The sequence below is a fragment of the Microcaecilia unicolor genome, chromosome 8, assembly GCF_901765095.1.
Source record: "Microcaecilia unicolor chromosome 8, aMicUni1.1, whole genome shotgun sequence".
Taxonomy (NCBI): Eukaryota; Metazoa; Chordata; class Amphibia; order Gymnophiona; family Siphonopidae; genus Microcaecilia; species Microcaecilia unicolor.
Genome location: NC_044038.1, coordinates 237,596,302 through 237,617,502, shown reverse-complemented (window position 1 = coordinate 237,617,502; position 21,201 = coordinate 237,596,302). Strand labels below are relative to the sequence as shown.

The window sequence follows — 21,201 nt, the reverse complement described above, 5'->3', positions numbered from 1 at the left end:
TGCCCAGAGTCACAAGGAGCTGCCTGTGCCTGAAATGGGAATCGAACTCAGTTCCTCAGTTCCCCAGGACCAGAGTCCACCACCATAACCACTAGGCCACTCCTCCACTCCATAATCCCCTGGTTCCCTCCTGCCAGAAGCACAAGTCTCCCTAGTCACCAGTCACCCCCTTCCTGAAATCCACACCCTTCCCTATGTGGCCCTTTCGGAGCTGACCACTCCAACCCCTGATCCCTCCCCTGCAGCTCCGTCTGGGTTTCCTGGTAGACTAGTGAGAGGAAGATTGATCTCCAGTCAGTTCTGCTTTTCTCAAATCCTGATCTCAAACCGGTGCCAACACACCTAGTGGTACCATATATACTGGAATATAAACTGAGATTTTGGAGTGAAAAAAAAGAAAAGGCCAAAAATGAGAATCTCTGTTTATATTTGAGTCTCTCGCAGTTACCAGCCTTTCATACTTCACATGCCCTCTCCACGCATTTACTGGCGTTTATTTATTTATTTATTTTAAATGTTTGGACGGCTTCCTAAAGGAAAAGTTCATAGACCGTTATTAAATGGACTTGGGGAAAATCCACTATTTCTGGGATAAGCAGTATAAAATGTTTTGTACATTTTTGGGATCTTGCCAGGTACTCGTGACCTGGATTGGCCATTGTTGGAAACAGGATGCTGGGCTCAATGGACCTTTGGTCTTTCCCAGTATGGCAACACTTATGTACTTATGATAATCCGCTCTATCCTTTGGTTCTAGGCAGAGTACATATGTAGTACATTCATAATATCTCATAAAGACAGTACAAAGACAAAGTATAATATCCTCCACATCCCCTCCCCTCTGCGGTTGCTGGCATTTCTTACTACACCCCCCCCCCCCCACGTTGGATTTAGACATTATATCGAAAATACCCCTTCATGTAACTGAACTTACCAAGGGCCCTGATTACTAAGCAGCATTATAGGCGCGCTAACCATGTTCGTGCCTTCAATATCCCTATAGGTGCCTGCATGGTTAGCGCACATGCTAAGTGTAGACGTGCTAAAAACACTAACGCACCTTAGTAAACTGGGCCCCAATGCACTGACCACGGCGTCCTCACCATTATTACCAATTAGGGGCAACCCAGCATTCCCTGTGGGGGACACGTCCAAGATATTCAAGAACTGGGAGGAACACGGAGTTAGATACCTGTTCCATGTGGTGACAGAGCAAGGTACGATAAAGCCATTCGAAGATTTGTGCACGGAATTCAAGTTGGACAAGAAAGATGCATTCGCATTTATGCAATTACGGCACTATATTCAGTCCCTGCCCAGCTCATCGCTTTGCGCGGGAAGATGGGAGACATACAACACAATATTGGGTCTGGATGATCAAACACGGATACCACTTAAATGCTTTCACAGTCTTCTTCGGGAACATGTTAAGAAATATGACTATGACAAAGAAGCGGGACAGTGGACAGCAGATTTGGGAGTAACTGTTACAGCGGAACAGCTGGAAAATTGTGTACAAAGGATCTATAAATTGACTGAAAATGCATGCTGGCAAGAAACGCAATATAGGTTTATCCTACGCCTTTATGTATCACCACACAGGGCCTATAAAGCGACACTAAGAGACAATGATGACTGTGCAAAGTGTGGTTTAGCAAATGCTCATCTAGGCCACATGTTTTGGTCATGCCAAAAGGTACATAAATTCTGGAAAGCCCTGGCAGAGCAGGTGTCAGACATGTGGAAAGTAAAATGGCACCACTCCCCGAGACAATTATTTCATAGATTTACAATACAAAGTCATAAACCGGCTGGCATGGAAACCTTTTTACAGAGGACAGTCTTAATGGGGAAAAAGGTGATCTTGCAAGTTTGGCTGTCTTCAGAAAGCCCAACGGTATCATAGTGGAGAGCACTTATGATCCACATGTGTTCCTTAGAACGGAGAAGAATTACGGACTTAGCTTCCAAAAAAGGAGATGGGCCCCATTTTGGGAGACTTTGACTGCAACGACAAAAAGTAGAATATTAAACTCTTGAAAGTAAGGGAAGGGAGGGAGGAGAAGGCGGGATAGAGGGAGGGGGAGGATAATAGGGGGGGGAAAGGAGGGAAAATAAAAAAGGAAAACAGGGGGAACTGTTTTGGTTGTAAGGATTATTAATATTGTATTTTACATGTTTGTTCTAAGTTTCCTTGTGTACCGATGTCAATAAACAAGATTTATAAAATAAAAAAGTAAACGGCCCCAAGTGCTTTGAAAATATGCCTCTAAATTGCAAATAAACATAAAACATATTTGGTCGAATAACATGTGCAACTTTTTTTAAAACAGCAGTAATAGCAAAAAAAAAAGTTTGGTTTTTTTTTCTAAATTTGGCAATTTAAAGTCAACAAAATTAGTGAGACCTTAATATAATGCCCATGTTGTGATCTAGAAGATTTTATTTTTTTTGCACTAGCCATTTTTAAATATGCATTTGGATTTAGATTTAAAGCTTGTATGTGTTTTTTGGATTTCATGAACCTATTTGGGTTTTGCTTTCGGATGCCAACGCCATATATAAATAATAATTCAGTTAGATGAAATACCCAAATTATAACACGCTCTTCTTGAGGTGGTGAAATTTCTTCACTCTCATAACATTAATGAATTATTCTGCTTTCCTTTATTATACTTAATATCACCCTTCATCAAAAAAGCCCAGTTTGTGTTAGAACAATAAAAATTGACAATTAAAACCCAGAAGCCTTCTATCTACTCGGCCCATTCACCAGCCAATAAAACTCTTAACATGAAAAATATATAGAAGATGTTGAAAATAGTAAGTAGTTCTCAAATGCATAAATATTCCCCTAGTACTTTAATCCTTGTTATGAAATGCATCAGGACGGTTGACTCCCAGTTTCATTGCTGCCAAGGCTGCTGTATTATTAATCACCCTTGTCTCTCAAAACATCTATCAAGCTGTTTTGAAACCAAAGGAGGAGCAGAGAAACCTGGCACCTGATCTCTTTGACGTGGCAGTATAATTTGCTGCAGGATCTCGGGCTATTTACCAAAAACGACTGGCTGTTTCCTCAACCTGTTATTGCGGAGTGCATTTTAGCTAGCAGTGGGTATCTCTCTTGCAAGACCACAAAGTTGCATGCTTGCTTGTTGTGTACAATGCAGTTATCTGTTGCTGCCAGGGCAAAGGAGGAAGGAGCTGCCAGTCAATTAACCTGTGCCTTCAAACTCTTGTAGGTGGTGCCGTGACTTCCTTTTCTGTCACTGCTTTAAGTGGCGCCGTAGTTGTTACGAGGAGATCTGGCCACTGTAGGTTTTAAGCATGAAGGATATTAACCACAACATTGGCTTTACCAGGACCCGGATTCCCAGACCTCAGATCCTACATAAGTCTGTTGGTTGTGCACGGTCAATGGAGCCCGTCGTATGCAGGTATGGATTGTTTCTTTATCCTGACGATTTTTGTAGCTGGATGGTTTGGGAAGGCTCAGGGTGAAAACGAAGCAACCATCACGAATGCGGCATGATGATTTAACCTACAGGGCAATGGATTGTTTTGCAGGATTATGGTCAGCATTCCTTAAATTGTAACTCAAGGTCAACTAGATAGCAGAGCGACCGCACTGTGCACCACCCTGCGGAAGGACCTAAGTCCGATTCCTTCTCAGGCCGTTGGTGGCTAGGTTAACGGGAATGGGGGATTTAGTGGATGCAGTCTCTCAGCTGCTAGGGGAAGGCAGTCGGTCTTTGTACAACATAATCGCTTAGCGGAAAGATTTAGGTCCCTTGATGGAGGCCTGATGCATGCCACCCCTCAGCCAGGGACTGTTGTAATGACTGGATTAATGTTGGGAGGGGAGTATATGATAGAGGGAGAAACTACCTAGGTGGTTGTGAGTGTAGTCTTCTGGGGCCAGACCTCAGCATGTTTCTGATTTGTTCTGGAAGTCGAGAAGAGCAGGAGAAAACTGGTCCAAAAATTTTTAAACTTCTAACACATTACATAAGTACATAAGTATTGCCATACTGGGAAAGACCAAAGGTCCATCGAGCCCAGCATCCGGTTTCCAACAGTGGCCAATCCAGGTCACAAATACCCGGCATGATCCCCAAAATGTACAACACATTTTATACTGCTTATCCCAGAAATAGTGGATTTTCCCCAAGTCCATTTAATAATGGTCTATGGACTTTTCCTTTAGGAAGCCGTCCAAACCTTTTTTTAAACTCTGCTAAGCTAACCGCCTTTATCACATTCTCTGGCAACGAATTCCAGAGTTTAATTACACATTGAGTGAAGAAATATTTTCTCCGATTCGTTTTAAATTTACTACATTGTAGCTTCATCGCATGCCCCCTAGTCCTAGTATTTTTGGAAAGCGTGAACAGTTAAAACTGCATGTTTATTTCTATTGTGGATTTGAGCGCTGGAAGAATAGAACTGCCTTGCAGTCTGTAATAACTTTTCATAGCATCACTGTAGGAGAATGATATTGGACCTGAGCTTTGCAGATTGCATAAGATAAGGAATGAATGACTATGGTCTTGAAAGCTGATGTAGAGCATCTTTCAATAATTCGGTAGAAGGTCAGAACGTACAAACCATTTTTATTGTATTTAAATCTTTTGTGAGAATATATAATTTTTAAACATTTGGATGCTGTTTTCAATACAATCAAAATGACTGTTTCACAGTAAAACTTTCATATATTAAGACCAACTTTTTTTCAAGATGTTGTGACTTATAATCCTCTATCCTAACATTAACATATGAATTTCCTTCTCTGAATTTGCTTCATGAAAAGTATTGTTTTTACTATGCTTTCTATCCTAAGTGGAATTTGGGGGTTGGGGTAAGGGGGTAAATGCCCCTGGTCTGAATGAGCCTTTTGTAGACAAAAACTAGCAGCAGGCAAACATAAGTACATAAACATCGCCACGCTGGGACAGACCAAGGGTCCATCGAGCCCAGCACCCTGTCACCGACAGCGGCCAAAAGAACAAGCAATTTGTCCCGCCCATCCTAGAAATACTGTATTATTCCCCTCATCCATTCAATAACATTCTATGGCTTTTTCCTCCGGGAAGCCGTCCAACCCTTTTTTTGAAGTCCGCTAAGTTAACCGCCTTAACCACATAAGTAGTGCCATACTGGGAAAGACCAAAGGTCCATCTAGCCCAGCATCCTGTCACCGACAGTGGCCAATCCAGGTCAAGGGCACCTGGCACGCTCCCCAAACGTAAAAACATTCCAGACAAGTTATACCTAAAAATGAGGAATTTTTCCAGTCCATTTAATAGCGGTCTATGGACTTGTCCTTTAGGAATCTATCTAACCCCTTTTTAAACTCCGTCAAGCTAACCGCCCGTACCACGTTCTCCGGCAATGAATTCCAGAGTCTAATTACACGTTGGGTGAAGAAAAATTTTCTCCGATTCGTTTTAAATTTACCACACTGTAGCTTCAACTCATGCCCTCTAGTCCTAGTATTTTTGGATAGCGTGAACAGTCGCTTCACATCCACCCGATCCATTCCACTCATTATTTTATACACTTCTATCATATCTCCCCTCAGCCGTCTCTTCTCCAAGCTGAAAAGCCCTAGCCTTCTCAGCCTCTCTTCATAGGAAAGTCGTCCCATCCCCACTATCATTTTCGTCGCCCTTCGCTGTACCTTTTCCAATTCTACTATATCTTTTTTGAGATACGGAGACCAGTACTGAACACAATACTCCAGGTGCGGTCGCACCATGGAGCGATACAACGGCATTATAACATCCGCACACCTGGACTCCATACCCTTCCTAATAACACCCAACATTCTATTCGCTTTCCTAGCCGCAGCAGCACACTGAGCAGAAGGTTTCAGCGTATCATCGACGACGACACCCAGATCCCTTTCTTGATCCGTAACTCCTAACGCGGAACCTTGCAAGACGTAGCTATAATTCGGGTTCCTCTTACCCACATGCATCACTTTGCACTTGTCAACATTGAACTTCATCTGCCATTTGCACGCCCATTCTCCCAGTCTCGCAAGGTCCTCCTGTAATCGTTCACATTCCTCCTGCGACTTGACGACCCTGAATAATTTTGTGTCATCGGCGAATTTAATTACCTCACTAGTTATTCCCATCTCTAGGTCATTTATAAATACATTAAAAAGCAACGGACCCAGCACAGACCCCTGCGGGACCCCACTAACTACCCTCCTCCACTGAGAATACTGGCCACGCAATCCTACTCTCTGCTTCCTATCTTTCAACCAGTTCTTAATCCATAATAATACCCTACCTCCGATTCCATGACTCTGCAATTTCTTCAGGAGTCTTTCGTGCGGCACTTTGTCAAACGCCTTCTGAAAATCCAGATATACAATATCAACCGGCTCCCCATTGTCCACATGTTTGCTTACCCCCTCAAAAAAATGCATTAGATTGGTGAGGCAAGACTTCCCTTCACTAAATCCGTGCTGACTTTGTCTCATCAGTCCATGTTTTTGTATATGCTCTGCAATTTTATTCTTAATAATAGCCTCCACCATCTTGCCCGGCACCGACGTCAGACTCACCGGTCTATAATTTCCCGGATCTCCTCTGGAACCTTTCTTAAAAATCGGAGTAACATTGGCTACCCTCCAGTCTTCCGGTATTACACTCGATTTTAGGGACAGATTGCATATTTCTAACAGTAGCTCCGCAAGTTCATTTTTTAGTTCTATTAATACTCTGGGATGAATACCATCAGGTCCCGGTGATTTACTACTCTTCAGCTTGCTGAACTGACCCATTACATCCTCCAAGGTTACAGAGAATTTGTTTAGTTTCTCCGACTCCCCCGCTTCAAATATTCTTTCCGGCACCGGTGTCCCCCCCAAATCCTCCTCGGTGAAGACCGAAGCAAAGAATTCATTTAATTTCTCCGCTACGGCTTTGTCCTCCTTGATCGCCCCTTTAACACCATATTCGTCCAGCGGCCCAACCGACTCTTTGGCCGGTTTCCTGCTTTTAATGTATCTAAAAAAGTTTTTACTATGTATTTTTGCTTCCAACGCTAATTTCTTCTCAAAGTCCTTTTTTGCCCTCCTTATCTCCGCTTTGCATTTGGCTTGGCATTCCTTATGATCTATCCTGTTACTTTCAGTTGGTTCTCTTCTCCACTTTCTGAAGGATTGTTTTTTGGCTCTAATGATTTCCTTTATCTTACTGTTTAGCCACACCGGCTGACGTTTAGTCTTTTTTCCCTTTTTTCTAATACGTGGAATATATTTGTCCTGAACCTCCAGGATGGTGTTTTTAAACAGCATCCACGCCTGATGCAAGTTTTTTACTCTGCGAGCTGCTCCTTTCAGTCTTTTTTTCACCATTTTTCTCATTTTGTCGTAATCACCTTTTCTATAGTTAAACGCTAGCGTACTTGATTTCCTAGTTTCACTTCCTTCAATGCCAATATCAAAACCGATCATATTATGATCACTGTTATCAAGCGGCCCTCGTATCGTTACCCCCTGCACTAGATCATGAGCACCACTAAGGACTAAGTCTAGTATTTTTCCTTCTCTTGTCGGCTCCTGAACTAGCTGTTCCATGAAGCTGTCCTTGATTTCATCAAGAAATCTTATGTCCCTTGCGTGTACAGATGTTACATTACCCCAGTCTATATGCGGGTAATTGAAATCCCCCATTATTATTGTGTTGCCCAGTTTGTTTGCGTCCCTGATTTCCTTTAACATTTCCGCATCCGTCTGTTCGTCCTGGCCAGGCGGACGGTAGTACACTCCTATCACTATCCTTTTCCCCTTTGCACATGGAATTTCAATCCACAGTGATTCCAAGGAGTGTTTTGCTTCCTGCAGAATTTTCAATCTATTTGATTCAAGGCTCTCGTTAATATACAATGCTACCCCTCCACCAATCCGATTCACCCTATCACTACGATATAATTTGTACCCCGGTATGACAGTGTCCCACTGGTTATCCTCCTTCCACCAGGTCTCAGAGATGCCTATTATATCTAATTTTTCATTTAGTGCAATATATTCTAACTCCCCCATCTTATTTCTTAGGCTCCTGGCATTCGCATATAGACATTTCAAACTATGTTTGTTGTTCCGGCAGTGATTTCCAGAGTTTAACTATGCGTTGAGTGAAGAAAACTTTTCTCTGATTAGTTTTAAATTTACCACACTGCAGCTTCATCGCATGACTCCCTTGTCCTAGTATTTTTGGAAAGCGTAAACAGAAGATGCTATGCACCTTATTTCCTGCTCAACTAGAATGGGCAAATATCTATGATGGAGAGAAGGAAGCTGAAAGTACGGAAAGGAAAGAGGGAAGGTGGAAACTCACGCAAAAGCAATAACGAAAAAGATGTTCAACATGATGTGGGTACTGAAAAGAATAAAACCATTCCTCCCTCTAAAAACTTTCCGCAACTTGGTACAATCCACAGTACTCACCCACGCCGACTACTGCAATAGCATCTTCATTGGTTGCACTACCCAAATAATGAAAAAACTCCAAACCGCCCAAAACACGGCAGCCAGAATAATTTTTGGTAAATCAAGATTTGAAAGTGCAGCGCCACTCCGCGAAAAGCTACACTGGCTCCCCATCAAAGAGCGAATAAATTTTAAAATACACACACTGATCCACAAGATCCTCCATGGAGTATCCAAGCTTCATGACCAAATTAATTGACCTCCCAAACAGAAACAGGACCAAATCCTCTCGAACATATCTCAATCTTCATCTTCCTAGTTGCAAAGGCCTTAAATACGAAACCTACTACGCTTCCAACTTTTCCGTGATGGGCAGTCAACTCTGGTACGCCATACCAAGACTCATTAGAACAACCAACGAACTTCTACCCTTCCGAAAGTTGCTGAAAACATACCTCTTCAAACGAGCCTATTCGAACGACCCAACTTAATCTAATTACCTAAACCACATCTCTAAACCAAACCACTAGCATTAACCACACCTCATCCTGCCCCCATATCCCTTCGTCTTCTCATTCCCCACACTATTTGTATCTCTGTAAAATGATGTGTCTATCTTTTGTTATCTCTGTCACACTTTGTTCCCATTTATTGTAAGCCGCACTGAGCCTGCCATCGAGCGGGAAAGAGCGGGGTATAAATGCTACAAATAAATAAATAGAGGGGAGAAGGCAAGAACAAGAGAGAAATGATTTGCTTACCTTATTTATTGTTTGCATTTGTATCCCACATTTTCCCACCTCTTTGCGGGCTTGTCATAGATATGCCCAATGCAAGGTTCAAGTTATGTTTCAACATTTTTTTTATTGATAATATACACATATTATCACAACCATAATCAGGGGTCCACAACATGTCGCCCCAAATACTTCCAATCTTACTGCAAGGTTCAAGGTAAAGAAAAAGTACACATCCAGTGAAAAAATAAACAACGTTTAAACATCTCTGGGAAAGCACGATTAATGTGACCAGAAACAAAAGAACTTTAGTCATGCTTTCCCAGAGATGGTCGCACATTGTGCAACTGGGTAACATCAAAATATAAAGTACAAAACACATAAAATCCACACTCACTGTTCAGTAATACATCAACACATCCACTTATGAATTCTCAATCCTGAAATCTCACCACACTCATACCTCTACTCACAGGAAAAAAAAATGTATACCATATGTTTTTTGTTATTATATATTTCCCTTTAGCTTCTCGTTGTTTCCGTCCAATGTTTCAACGTTCTTTTCCATTGATATATTCCTTAACGATACTTTGATTTTTGTCTCGTATAACTCTTCACAATGTAATCCATAACCGAATTGTAACATAATGTATTTCTATCATTCATAATGAATTGTAAGCCACACTGAGCCTGCAAAAAGGTGGGAAAATGTGGGATACAAATGCAATAAAATAAATAAGCATAAATACAAATACCACAAACCCTAATCACGATACAAAGGAAAACAAATACAGCTAACAGCTTTAACCACATTACAGGGAGAGCTAAACAAGATAAATATAGCAGGAAGCTCACCGTGTACCCTAGTACAATCAAAAACCGAAACGGGGTAAATCCTGGAGAGTCTCAAATCCATTCATCTTTCTCTTCCCGTAATTGTTCTCTCCTCCACCCTTCCCTTCTTTCTCTTTTTTTTTTCCATTTTATCTCTCCTTTCTCCTATTTTTTTCCTCCCTTTTTTTTTCTCTTAGTTCTCCACTCCTCAGAGCAGTTGGCCAGGAAATTTTCATTGTATCATAATGTTACGAATTTTTCTTAGTTTTATGACTGTTTCTTTTTTGATAGCAAGGCTGCGGAAGAGGTTAAAAATGGGGGGGATGGGGGTGTATTTTTTATTTTATTTATTTATTTTTTTTAAACTTGTTATTTATCTGATATAAGTTTTAAGATACTGTACTTCCCTACAGACCAGTTAGTCCAGCCTCGGTGGTGAGTAAATTTAATGGATATGCTACTAAAACAGAGGATAGTGCAATTTCTGGAATCCCGAGGTAGGTCTTGTTGGACAGATCTGATTGATTTTCTTTGACTGGGTGACCAGAGAGATGGATCGAGGGAGAGCACTGGGTGTGGTGTATTTAGCAAGGCCCATGACACGGGTCCACATAGACGACTAATAAATAAACTGAGTGCCCTGGGTGTGGGCCCTAAAGTGATTGACTGGGTTAGTAGCTGGTTGAGTGGGAGGTGACAAAGGGTAGTGGTTAATGGAGTTCACTCTGAGGAAAGGACTGTCCCTTTACCACACCACTGGTATTGGCCCTTGATTCAGTTCTTTAACGTTTGTAAGCGATATTGCAGAAGGGCTGTCTCGTAAGGTTGCCCTTTTAGGACGTCCATCTTAGAAACGACCAAATGCAAGCCATTTGGTCATGGGAGGAGCCAGCATTTGTAGATGGACCTGAGCCGGTACGCCAAGCTCCATCTCTGGCCGTCTTCACATCTAAGCTAAAAGCCCACCTGTTTGATGCTGCTTTTAACTCCTAACCCTTATTCAGAACCCTTATTTTATCATCCTCACCTTAATATTCCCTTATCTCTTGTTTGTCCTGTTTGTCTGTCCTAATTAGATTGTAAGCTCTGTTGAGCAGGGACTGTCTGTTCATGTTCAAGTGTACAGCGCTGCGTACGTCTAGTAGCGCTATAGAAATGATAAGTAGTAGTAGATGATACTAAAATCTTCATTACAGAAGAAGCTGTGAATGATGTGGATAACATGAGGAGGGATTTAGTGATGCTTGAAGAATGGATTAGAATTTGACTGCTAAAATTTAAAGCTAAAAACTCAGGGTCATGCATTTGTGCTGCAAAATCCTGTACAGTATAGTAGTGGTGTAGCCACAGGTGGGCCGGGGCCCACCCACTTAGGGCTCAGGCCCATCCAACAGTATCGCATGGTAATGAAAACGCTGCTCTCCACAATACTGGCACCTTCGCATGCTCAGTTTTCAGTGCATGCCTGCTGCAGACTACCAAGGTGGAGACTGGAGAGAAGCATTTTCCCACCAGCTGAGATATTTATTTTGTTGTGGGGGTGGGGGAGAGAACATTTGGTGCCCACCCACTTCTTGCCTAGGCCCACCCAAAATCTGCTGTCTGGCTACGCCCCTGCAGTATAGGGGGCAAAGTACTTCTGCACACACGAGAAGAGTGAGACTTGGAAGCGATCGTATCTGATGATTTTAAGGTGGTCAAACAGTGATGGGAAATACCAGAAGGACGGCTTAGGTCAGTGTTTTCAGGATATCCACAATGAATATGCATGAACTTGATTTGCGTGCATAGCCTCCATTATATGCAAATATATTTTTGCAGCTTCAGATATGACGGCGCGCTGGGGGTGGAAAGTACTGCCGGGCTGCTGTGGTGGCCCAATGACACTTCATTTTTAGTGAGCGGTAAGCCCGTGTTGGGCTTACCACCACTTTGTAAAAGGGGCCCTGAGTGGGGTACAGTTGATGTATGGTTTTCCCAGAGGTGCTCATTCCCCATTCCATTTGTTTCCAGCTATGCGTCATCGCCATAACCTGAGAAGCTGCACGGTGACATTCCTTAGGACAAAAAATGAACACACAGGAACGGCCTTGGCAGTGTATGTTGTTGAGGTCAACTTGTCCTTGGCAGCTGCTGTTAGATAAACTTCTGAGAACAGTCCCTTAACTTGTTGCTTCAACTTTCCCTCTTCTTTTTGAAAGAAGTATAATATAGAGGTGCTTGTTTTGGGGATGTCAGAATACAAAATAGCAGCAACTAAGATTCTATTTGATTTAATAATGAACTTTAATACTTACAGGAAGTATAAGATCGGTGGTGGTTTAGAAGGGGGTGCATGAAAGTTCACTGAACTCAACTGAAACCACCAACTTATTTCACAAAGGCATCCGTCAACAGTTCTGGAGGGATGATAGGGTAACTGCCCGGGCCTATGCTTTGGAGGGTCCTGTACAGCTGTGGTGATCTTGCACTAGGATAAGCTATTGTTCCAGAGTACTTTTGGGCTCATGGTGCTTGAGAAAAGTGCCAGTTGTCCTGGAGAAGCTTCTCGTATCGCCTCCTTTTAATGTCTCTGAAAGAGAATAACTCTCAACCTCCAGGGAATCCTACTCTGGCAAAGGTCTGTTCCTGAACGTTTTTTTCCAGGCCCCACATGTCCCCTGCCCTGGTGAACAACTTCATTACTGCCATCTTTGAGCTACATGTAAACTGCTCACCTAAAAGTGAGGGACTCAAGTCCTGTAGTAATTAAGTCCTCCAGTCCTCCCCTGCACTTTCAATAACTAGCTCTGGTCAACTGTGGTCATCATGCATAAATTGTGGAAGTAGAGCAAGCTGGACATTCTTATATCTGAACTCTGGACAGGGATGGTGTGCTTTCTTCTCAGCATTTGTTCTTCCACTGTTTAACTGTTCATGGAGCTGTAATGCTTACTAAAGTCTCCAATGACCTATTACTGGCTAAATCCAGAGGTCAATATTCCATCCTCATTCTTCTTGATCTTTCCGCTGCTTTTGACACTGTCGATCACAGCATACTTCTCGATACCCTGTCCTCACTTGGATTCCAGGGCTCTGTCCTTTCCTGGTTCTCTTCCTACCTCTCCCTCCGCACCTTTAGTGTTCACTCTGGTGGATCCTCTTCTACTTCTATCCCTCTGCCTGTCGGCGTACCTCAGAGTTCTGTTCTTGGTCCCCTCCTCTTTTCTATCTACACTTCTTCCCTTGGTTCATTAATCTCATCCCATGGCTTTTCCTACCATCTCTATGCTGATGACTCCCAAATCTACCTTTCTACCCCTGATATCTCACCTTGCATCCAAACCAAAGTTTCAGCGTGCTTGTCTGACATTGCTGTCTGGATGTCTCAACGCCACCTGAAATTAAATATGACCAAAACCGAGCTTCTCATTTTCCCCCCCAAACCCACCTCCCCGCTCCTCCCGTTTTCTATTTCTGTTGATGGCTCTCTCATTCTCCCTGTCTCCTCAGCTCGAAACCTTGGGGTCATCTTTGACTCTTCTCTCTCCTTCTCTGCTCATATCCAGCAGACCGCCAAGACCTGTCGTTTCTTTCTTTACAACATCTGTAAAATCCGCCCCTTTCTCTCTGAGCACTCTACCAAAACCCTCATCCACACCCTTGTCACCTCTCGTTTAGACTACTGCAATCTGCTTCTTGCTGGCCTCCCACTTAGTCACCTCTCCCCTCTCCAGTCGGTTCAAAACTCTGCTGCCCGTCTCATCTTCCGCCAGGGTCGCTTTACTCATACTACCCCTCTCCTCAAGACCCTTCACTGGCTTCCTATCCGTTTTCGCATCCTGTTCAAACTTCTTCTACTAACCTATAAATGTACTCACTCTGCTGCTCCCCAGTATCTCTCCACACTCGTCCTTCCCTACACCCCTTCCCGTGCACTCCGCTCCATGGATAAATCCTTCTTATCTGTTCCCTTCTCCACTACTGCCAACTCCAGACTTTGCGCCTTCTGTCTCGCTGCACCCTACGCCTGGAATAAACTTCCTGAGCCCCTACGTCTTGCCTCATCCTTGGCCACCTTTAAATCTAGACTGAAAGCCCACCTCTTTAACATTGCTTTTGACTCCTAACCACTCCCCTCAACCTACCCTCCTCTCCTCCTTCCTGTACACATTAATTGATTTGATTTGCTTACTTTATTTATTTTTTGTCTATTAGATTGTAAGCTCTTTGAGCAGGGACTGTCTTCTATGTTTGTGCAGCGCTGCGTACGCCTTGTAGCGCTATAGAAATGCTAAATAGTAGTAGTAGTAGTAGTAGTAGTAGTAGTAGTAATGCGAGTCTGGTTTGTTTTTCAAATACTATGTATTTATTTATGTGATCCATTAAGAACCTTGGGATTAAGCCTTGGAAAAGAAGTCTCTTATTTAAATAAATAAATATCTATATCCCTGGAGCGGTGCTACAAGTGGTTGTATCCAGCAGTCCCACTCATTGCAGTTTCCTCAATGTCCAGATAGACTGATGCTTTGGTAAGCATTGTAGACGAGTTGACACTTCTTCAGAAGACCTACTGCAACTCCAGTGTCAAACGCAGGTTGTGGACACACTATGCAATCGAGCTACTGATTGTATCATAAAATTGCATCACTAAAGAAATAAAATTAACTTTGTGAAATAAAAAAGTGGATATGTCTTACAACATCAAATACTTTAATTTTAGGGTGGGGCATCTGGGCTGTTATGATAGAGTTCTGGGAGACCCAATTACCAAGTAGGAAATGCCCTTCTTAGGTGTTCTATTTATAACAGACCAGACTTGGGAAGAATAATTTCTTTATAACTATTGAAGAGTCCTTTTCTGAAAAGATGCACTGATGCCTGTGAGCACACAATCACCACGAGTCTTGTACAATGAGCTGTAATGTCTCACTTTGATTATTGCAATGCCATTGATGCTGGTTGTAAGGAATCTTCCTTGAAAAACCTGCAGACAGCTCAAAATACAGCAGCCAGATTAGTCTACAAGGCTACGAGATTTGAAAATGCAGCCCCTTCGCTTATAAAGTTACACTGGCTCTCAATCAAAGCCAGAATAACATTCAAACTATGCGCATTTGTTTTCAAAACTATATATGACTTTAACCCCTGATTGCATGCAACCTTTAATTGATCTCCCCCTTCGCAATGCTCTCCCTGGTTCAAGAGATTATCTAAGCCTCCACCATCCCAGTTGCAAAAATGTGATCTACAAGTCAATCTACATGTCAGGATTCTACATAAGTACATAAGTAATGCCACACTGGGAAAAGACCAAGGGTCCATCGAGCCCAGCACCCTGTCCACGACAGCGGCCAATCCAGGCCAAGGGCACCTGGCAAGCTTCCCAAACGTACAAACATTCTATACATGTTATTCCTGGAATTGTGGATTTTTCCCAAGTCCATTTAGTAGCGGTTTATGGACTTGTCCTTTAGGAAACCGTCTAACCCCTTTTTAAACTCTGCTAAGCTAACCACCTTCACCACGTTCTCTAGCAACAAATTCCAGAGTTTAATTATGCGTTGGGTGAAGAAAAATTTCTCCAATTTGTTTTGAATTTACTACATTTTAGTTTCATCGCATACCCCCTAGTCCTAGTATTTTTGGAAAGCGTGAACAGATGCTTCACATCCACATATTCCACTCCACTCATTATTTTATATACCTCTATCATGTCTCTTACCTCTGTACCAAATGGTGGATAGTCCCTCCTGAAATTCATCAGATGGGAACCTAATTACTTGATATTCCAGAAACGCCTTAAAGCTTGTCTATAAGCAGTTTCTCACAGATGATCATAATTAATTTAAACCCCTAACTGTACAATTATTCAATGTCTCAGTTCCATTCTGATTGTTGTATATGGATGACTATAAATTGTTTCCTTTTTGCATCTAGCAATCGTTTCCAAATGACAAATAGTAATTACTCAATCCTCCTTTTATGTCTACTTAATGTATACTATCCCGTATCACTTTTTTGTACTGTTAATTACAATAAGTTGTTAGCCATATTGAACCAGATCTATTGGGATAATGAGGAATATAAATTTAAATAAATAACTTATTTCTGAGCTAAAAAAAAGAGAGAGGATTATAGCACTTGCCAGTACCCTTCTCCACCATTGCCAACTCCAGGCTCCGCTCATTTTTGCCTTGCCTCACCCTATGCCTGGAACAACCTTCCCCAATCCCTACGCCAAGCCCCCTCCCTACCCATCTTCAAATCCTTGCTTAAAGCTCACCTCTTCAATGCTGCATTCGGAACCTAACCTTTCGAACATATAGGTTGCCCCAATCTGTCTGACCTTTCAGATTAACTGTACATTTGTCTTTTTAGATTGTAAGCTCTTTGAGCAGGGACTGTCCTTCCATGTTAAATTGTACAGCGCTGCGTAACCCTAGTAGCGCTTTAGAAATGTTAAGTAGTAGTAGTTAAGTTTGAATCAGCCGAAGGTATATTCCAGGTATAAACGTGGCCCTATTTGGCGTCCAACTGGGCCAGCGACACACTGAAAAGTGGCGGACAGCCGGTTATATCGCGTGATATAACTGACTATCCACTTACTGCTAACCGGCAGTATACTTGCAGTGGCGACTATTAAAGTACCACAGCTTATTTTTAATGTTGAGCCCAGATGCTAATCGTAAAAGATTTTTAATTTTATTTGTATCTTTGTTTTTTCGACAGCCATAGGCGGTGTCCATGCAAAATGAACTCGACTCCTTGGAAAGACTCAGTTCAGCGTGCCCCATGCTTGAACTCTAGGACTGATCTTTCGGGCTCTTTGTCTATGGATGATTTCTGGACTGAAGTGGAAAATATCAAACAGAGCAGCGACTCCGAACTTGAGGAAGGCAACGTTGTAGATGCTAAAACTCCAGAAGGTTAGTGAAGGGGAGGAAGGAGTACGCAATTTAACCTTTACTGTGCAATGGTCCAGTTCCTGCAGAATTGCTTCAGGAGACTAGGGATTGGATCAAGGAAGTAGCTGGTAGCTGACCGGCACATGTGTTTGCAACTGTCTTTATTAGTTGAATTTCCCCTCAAGGGGCCGATAGGAGGGAGGAGGGTAGGTGACTGTGCAGAGGGCTTCATTTTCTACCCCACACAGCCAATACCGCTGGTGTGAAATAGCAGTGCAGTATGGGTGACCTTTGCAGTTCAAAATGCTAGTCAAGCCCTGAGTGACAGAGGTGGAAGATGTGACCCAAAGCAAAGGTGGTTTCCGTGTCATAGTCTTGCTGCTGTGGAAGGATAGCAAATAAAAGGTCATCGTGCATGACACATGGTGAAGCCAAGTGTCTGTCTAGATAGTTCCATGAAAGGTGGACAGATGTTGAATCAAGAGGGCAGTAGTTGGAATAAATGTTTTGCCCTTGAATTGCTGTTTCTGCTTTTTACCCCTGTAAATTTGGTACTCCATGCTTGGCCAGGTCTTGCATAAAACATGTAAACGATTCATGTTCAATAGGGAAATGGAAATAGGACTTGATATACTGCCTTTCTGTGGTTTTTGCAACTACGTTCAAAGCAGTTTACATATATTCAAGTACTTATTTTGTACCAGGGGCAATGGAGGGTTAAGTGACTTGCTCAGAGTCACAAGGAGCTGCAGTGGGAATCGAAGAACTCAGTTCCCCAGGATCAAAGTCCACTGCACTAACCACTAGGCTACTCCTCCACTCATTCCACCAATAAGAGCCAACCTCATCAGTGATGTCACAATGGCTTGATTGCCCGATACTTGACTCACTTCTGATATTATGATGTCATAAGGGAAAGGGGGAAAGGGAAATGGGACTTGATATACCGCCTTTCTGAGGTTTTTGCAACTATATTCAAGGAGATTTACACAGTATATACAGGAACTTATGTGTACCAGGGGCAATAGAGGGTTAAGTGACTTCCCAGAATCACAAGGAGCTACAGTGGGAACTGAACCCAGTTCCCCAGGATCACAGTCCACTGCACTAACCACTGGGCTACAATATATTTATATAGTCATCATTTGGTTTCAAATGGTTGGTCTCAAGAGAAAAGCTTGAAAGTTTTACGTAGACTGAGAAATTGCAGGTGGAACTTGGGAGATTATTGTGGACATGTACAAAGCGATGTATGTTGGGAAGAATAACCCAAATTATAACTACATGATTTTTTTTTAATTTTTATATTCTGCCTGTAAGCTCAAAAGCTATTAAAGGAGGGAACAATGGGGTACAGTAGTCAGCACCCAGGGAAAGGATCTAGGTGTCATCATGAACAATATATTGCTCAGTGTGTGGCAGTGTGAGAAAACAGAGGTGCATATTTGTCTAGGGGTCCATACAGACCAATCCCTGTCCCTTGGGCACATTATGTGCTCGCAATATGGACCACACCTGCAAGGTTCTGTAAATATGACCGGTTATTTGTAAGCAATAAGTTCTTGGCACTTGATCTGTTACAAATAGAGGTCTATAAAATACTGGGTGGAGTGGAACGGGTGGTCATGAATCTCTTGTTTGTTGTTTCCAAAAGTACAAGGTCTAGGGGCATACAATGAAGCTACTAAGTAGTAAATTTAAAACAAATTTGAGACAAGCTTTCTGCACTCAATGTGTAATGAAGCTCTGGAATTTGTTGCCAGCGAATGCGGTAAAAGCAGTTAGCTTAGCAGGGTTTAAAAAAGGTTTGGCTAAATTTCCTAAAAGAAAAGGCCATATCTTTTTTTTTCCCCTTTTTTTAGAGGTTGTATATGCTGAATAAGTCCGTATTTGAATTTCCTTTTTATTTTTCATTGATGTTCGTTTCTTGGAATTGATGGCATTTTCTGTTATCAAGTGTTCTATTTGAGATGTAATATAACTTGATATAAATATTTAAAAAAGAAAAGTCTATAAACCATTATTAAGATGGATTTGGGAAAATCCACTACGTATTTCTGGAATAGGCAGTGTAAAATCTGTTTTACTGTTCTGGGATCTTGCCAGGTACTTGTGACCTTGATTGTCCACTGTTGGAAACTCGATACTGGGCTTAGGAGACCTTCAGTCTGTCCCAGTATAACAATGCTTAAATCTAATCACTAATAATGTATTTGATAAACAAAGCCAAATATAACCAGTACTGACATGATCTGACTTTTTCCCTGGGTATGTTTTATGGAGTTCCTTTCCCTGCTTTTATTATCTTTTGATTGTACATTGCTCTGATTTGCGTTTTTATCAAATTCCAATAAATAATAAACTTCACAGAGCAATTAAAACATTCCTAAATGTCCCCAATACTAAAAGAATTAATTATAATGGCCTTCCAACCTCTAATTCCAGGAATGACCAAATGTGAGTCTTGTCTCAGGAATGGTGAAGCACTGTCCCCCCCCCCCCCCCCCCCCCCCAGCTCTTACCCCTTTCTGGAGGTGATCAGAAGCAAAGGATAGAGAATCAGGAAAAGACACTTTGCACTGAGATCTGAGGGTTAATGGGCTGGCAACCGAAGTTGGCAGTGCAAAACGAATATACTTTTATGCCCTTCAGTGAATGTTCTGGGCCTAAGCCTGTAAGAAAAACAATGGCGATGCCCAGTTTCCTTCTCTCTGCAGAGCAATGGTCAGATTTCAGCCATCCGTGCTGTTTGTCTACATGCTGTAAAAGAATCATCTTAATGGTGGTGTTGGAGAATGTGGCGGCTCCAGGAGGCGTACACCACGTGGCTGCATAAGAATGCCCTAGACATGTGCCATGTTTTGTCTTTCATGTCCAGTCCTTATAGATAAATACTGTCTTCCGGCGGGAAGCCTCAGGCCAGCTGAAATCGGTACATTGTAGGGAAACACACACCATCCATGACCTTTCACATACTGCTGCTTGGCAGAAATTGCTGTCAAGTCCACAGTGCTTTGTAACTGTGCCTCTGGAGTTTGGCTAGGTGGTGCCAAAAAGGAAAGCAATGTTTTGTTTTATTCTCTCTTCCTTTCCTAATAATTCCTGAGGGGCCTCTGTTTTGCTTTTTGAGAATGAAGTAAGGGGTGGACCAAAATAACTTCCAGCAGACAGGCACGAGCAATCGCCTTTATATTGACAAAGCACTCAAATTTTGGGTCTCCTCATGCCATGAGCTGTGCATGCCCTGGCATCGAATATCCGGGGTAGTTTAGCCTGTGTCTGGAAGTGCTTGCCAGCCGCTTACTACTACAGACTCCTGTTGTTTAACTGATGGGTAACGTGATTTTAAATGTTTCGGGTGTTTTTGTGGATGATTTTATATTTCAGCTATAACACTGAGAGGCAGCCTGGCAAATGAATCAAGCTAAGCTTACTATAATCTTTAGAAAATCCGGCATTTTAGGGTTAGCACGGTGGTGGCTGTGCATGCATGTCATGAAATATGAATCGTACTGAACCAGAGGTATGATGGAGGTGATACTTTGGGTATGTTTCAGTGTAGCTGGGAACTGAGAAGCTTTTTGAAACCCTGCAGCTCAGATCCCAACCTCCTTTGCTAACCTATTATGCCAGTTATTTAAACTTTCTCAATACGCACATACCCCCTAGAAGAGCATTTTACATGGGTCTGTCATCCTGGGGGGAGTGCCCGAAGTGTAGAGCAGAGGGTGCCACCTTAGGGCACATGTTTTGGACATGCAAAAACATAGAAGGAATCTGAAAGGCCATCATAAAATATGTCAACATGTTGGAGTTATAGTCCGGCTCTACTGTTTGGCCAACCTCCGATGCGGCAGCCTTTGGCGAAGGGCTTTACGGCTTTTGTCGCTAGGGCCGTGATAGTTGGCAAGCAAATTATTCTAACAGAGTGGCTGTCGCCTAATGCTCCTACCCTCCAGCAGTGGCGGTGGAAAATGTTGTTAATGATGTGGATTGAGAGGGTAGGGATTGTTGACTTTGAATCACAAGAGGGGGAAAAATTTCAACAACTGTGGACACCTCTTTGGAGCACGTTAACTCCATCTGCGCGAAGTCATTTATTGAATTTATAAATAATGTGATGTTAGCCATAGAACAAAAAGGGGGGGAACGGGGGGAGGGTTGGGGGGGGGGATAGAAGGGGGAGGAGGAGAAGAAATTTAAAATTCTTTCTTGTTACAAGAACAGTTTTCTTATTGTTGTATTGTTTGAATAAAAATGATTTAAACATAAACTTTCTCAATACTCCCCAGTT

The 21,201-nt window shown here is 42.4% G+C and overlaps 1 protein-coding gene and 1 long non-coding RNA gene across 4 annotated transcripts in view; one reads left to right on the top strand and one right to left on the bottom strand.

The window, feature by feature from the left end:
* ARHGAP40 (Rho GTPase activating protein 40) overlaps nt 1-21,201 on the top strand; it is an 89,483-nt gene that overhangs the window by 27,621 nt on the left and 40,661 nt on the right. For 2 of the 3 annotated variants that reach the window (XM_030211913.1, XM_030211910.1), the window contains exons 1-2: nt 3,203-3,440; nt 16,732-16,928. In XM_030211913.1, coding sequence (XP_030067773.1) covers nt 3,331-3,440; nt 16,732-16,928 — 307 coding nt within the window. In that variant the 5' untranslated portion in view covers nt 3,203-3,330. Of the gene's footprint in view, nt 1-3,202; nt 3,441-16,731; nt 16,929-21,201 lie in introns of those variants that run through there. The other variant, XM_030211911.1, reaches the window with a different exon arrangement.
* On the bottom strand, nt 946-13,876 carry LOC115475862. Its single transcript, XR_003943114.1, has 3 exons — nt 13,865-13,876; nt 4,508-4,512; nt 946-1,069 (listed from the first exon to the last, which is right to left on the bottom strand). It is a non-coding gene; the product is annotated as an uncharacterized LOC115475862 (long non-coding RNA).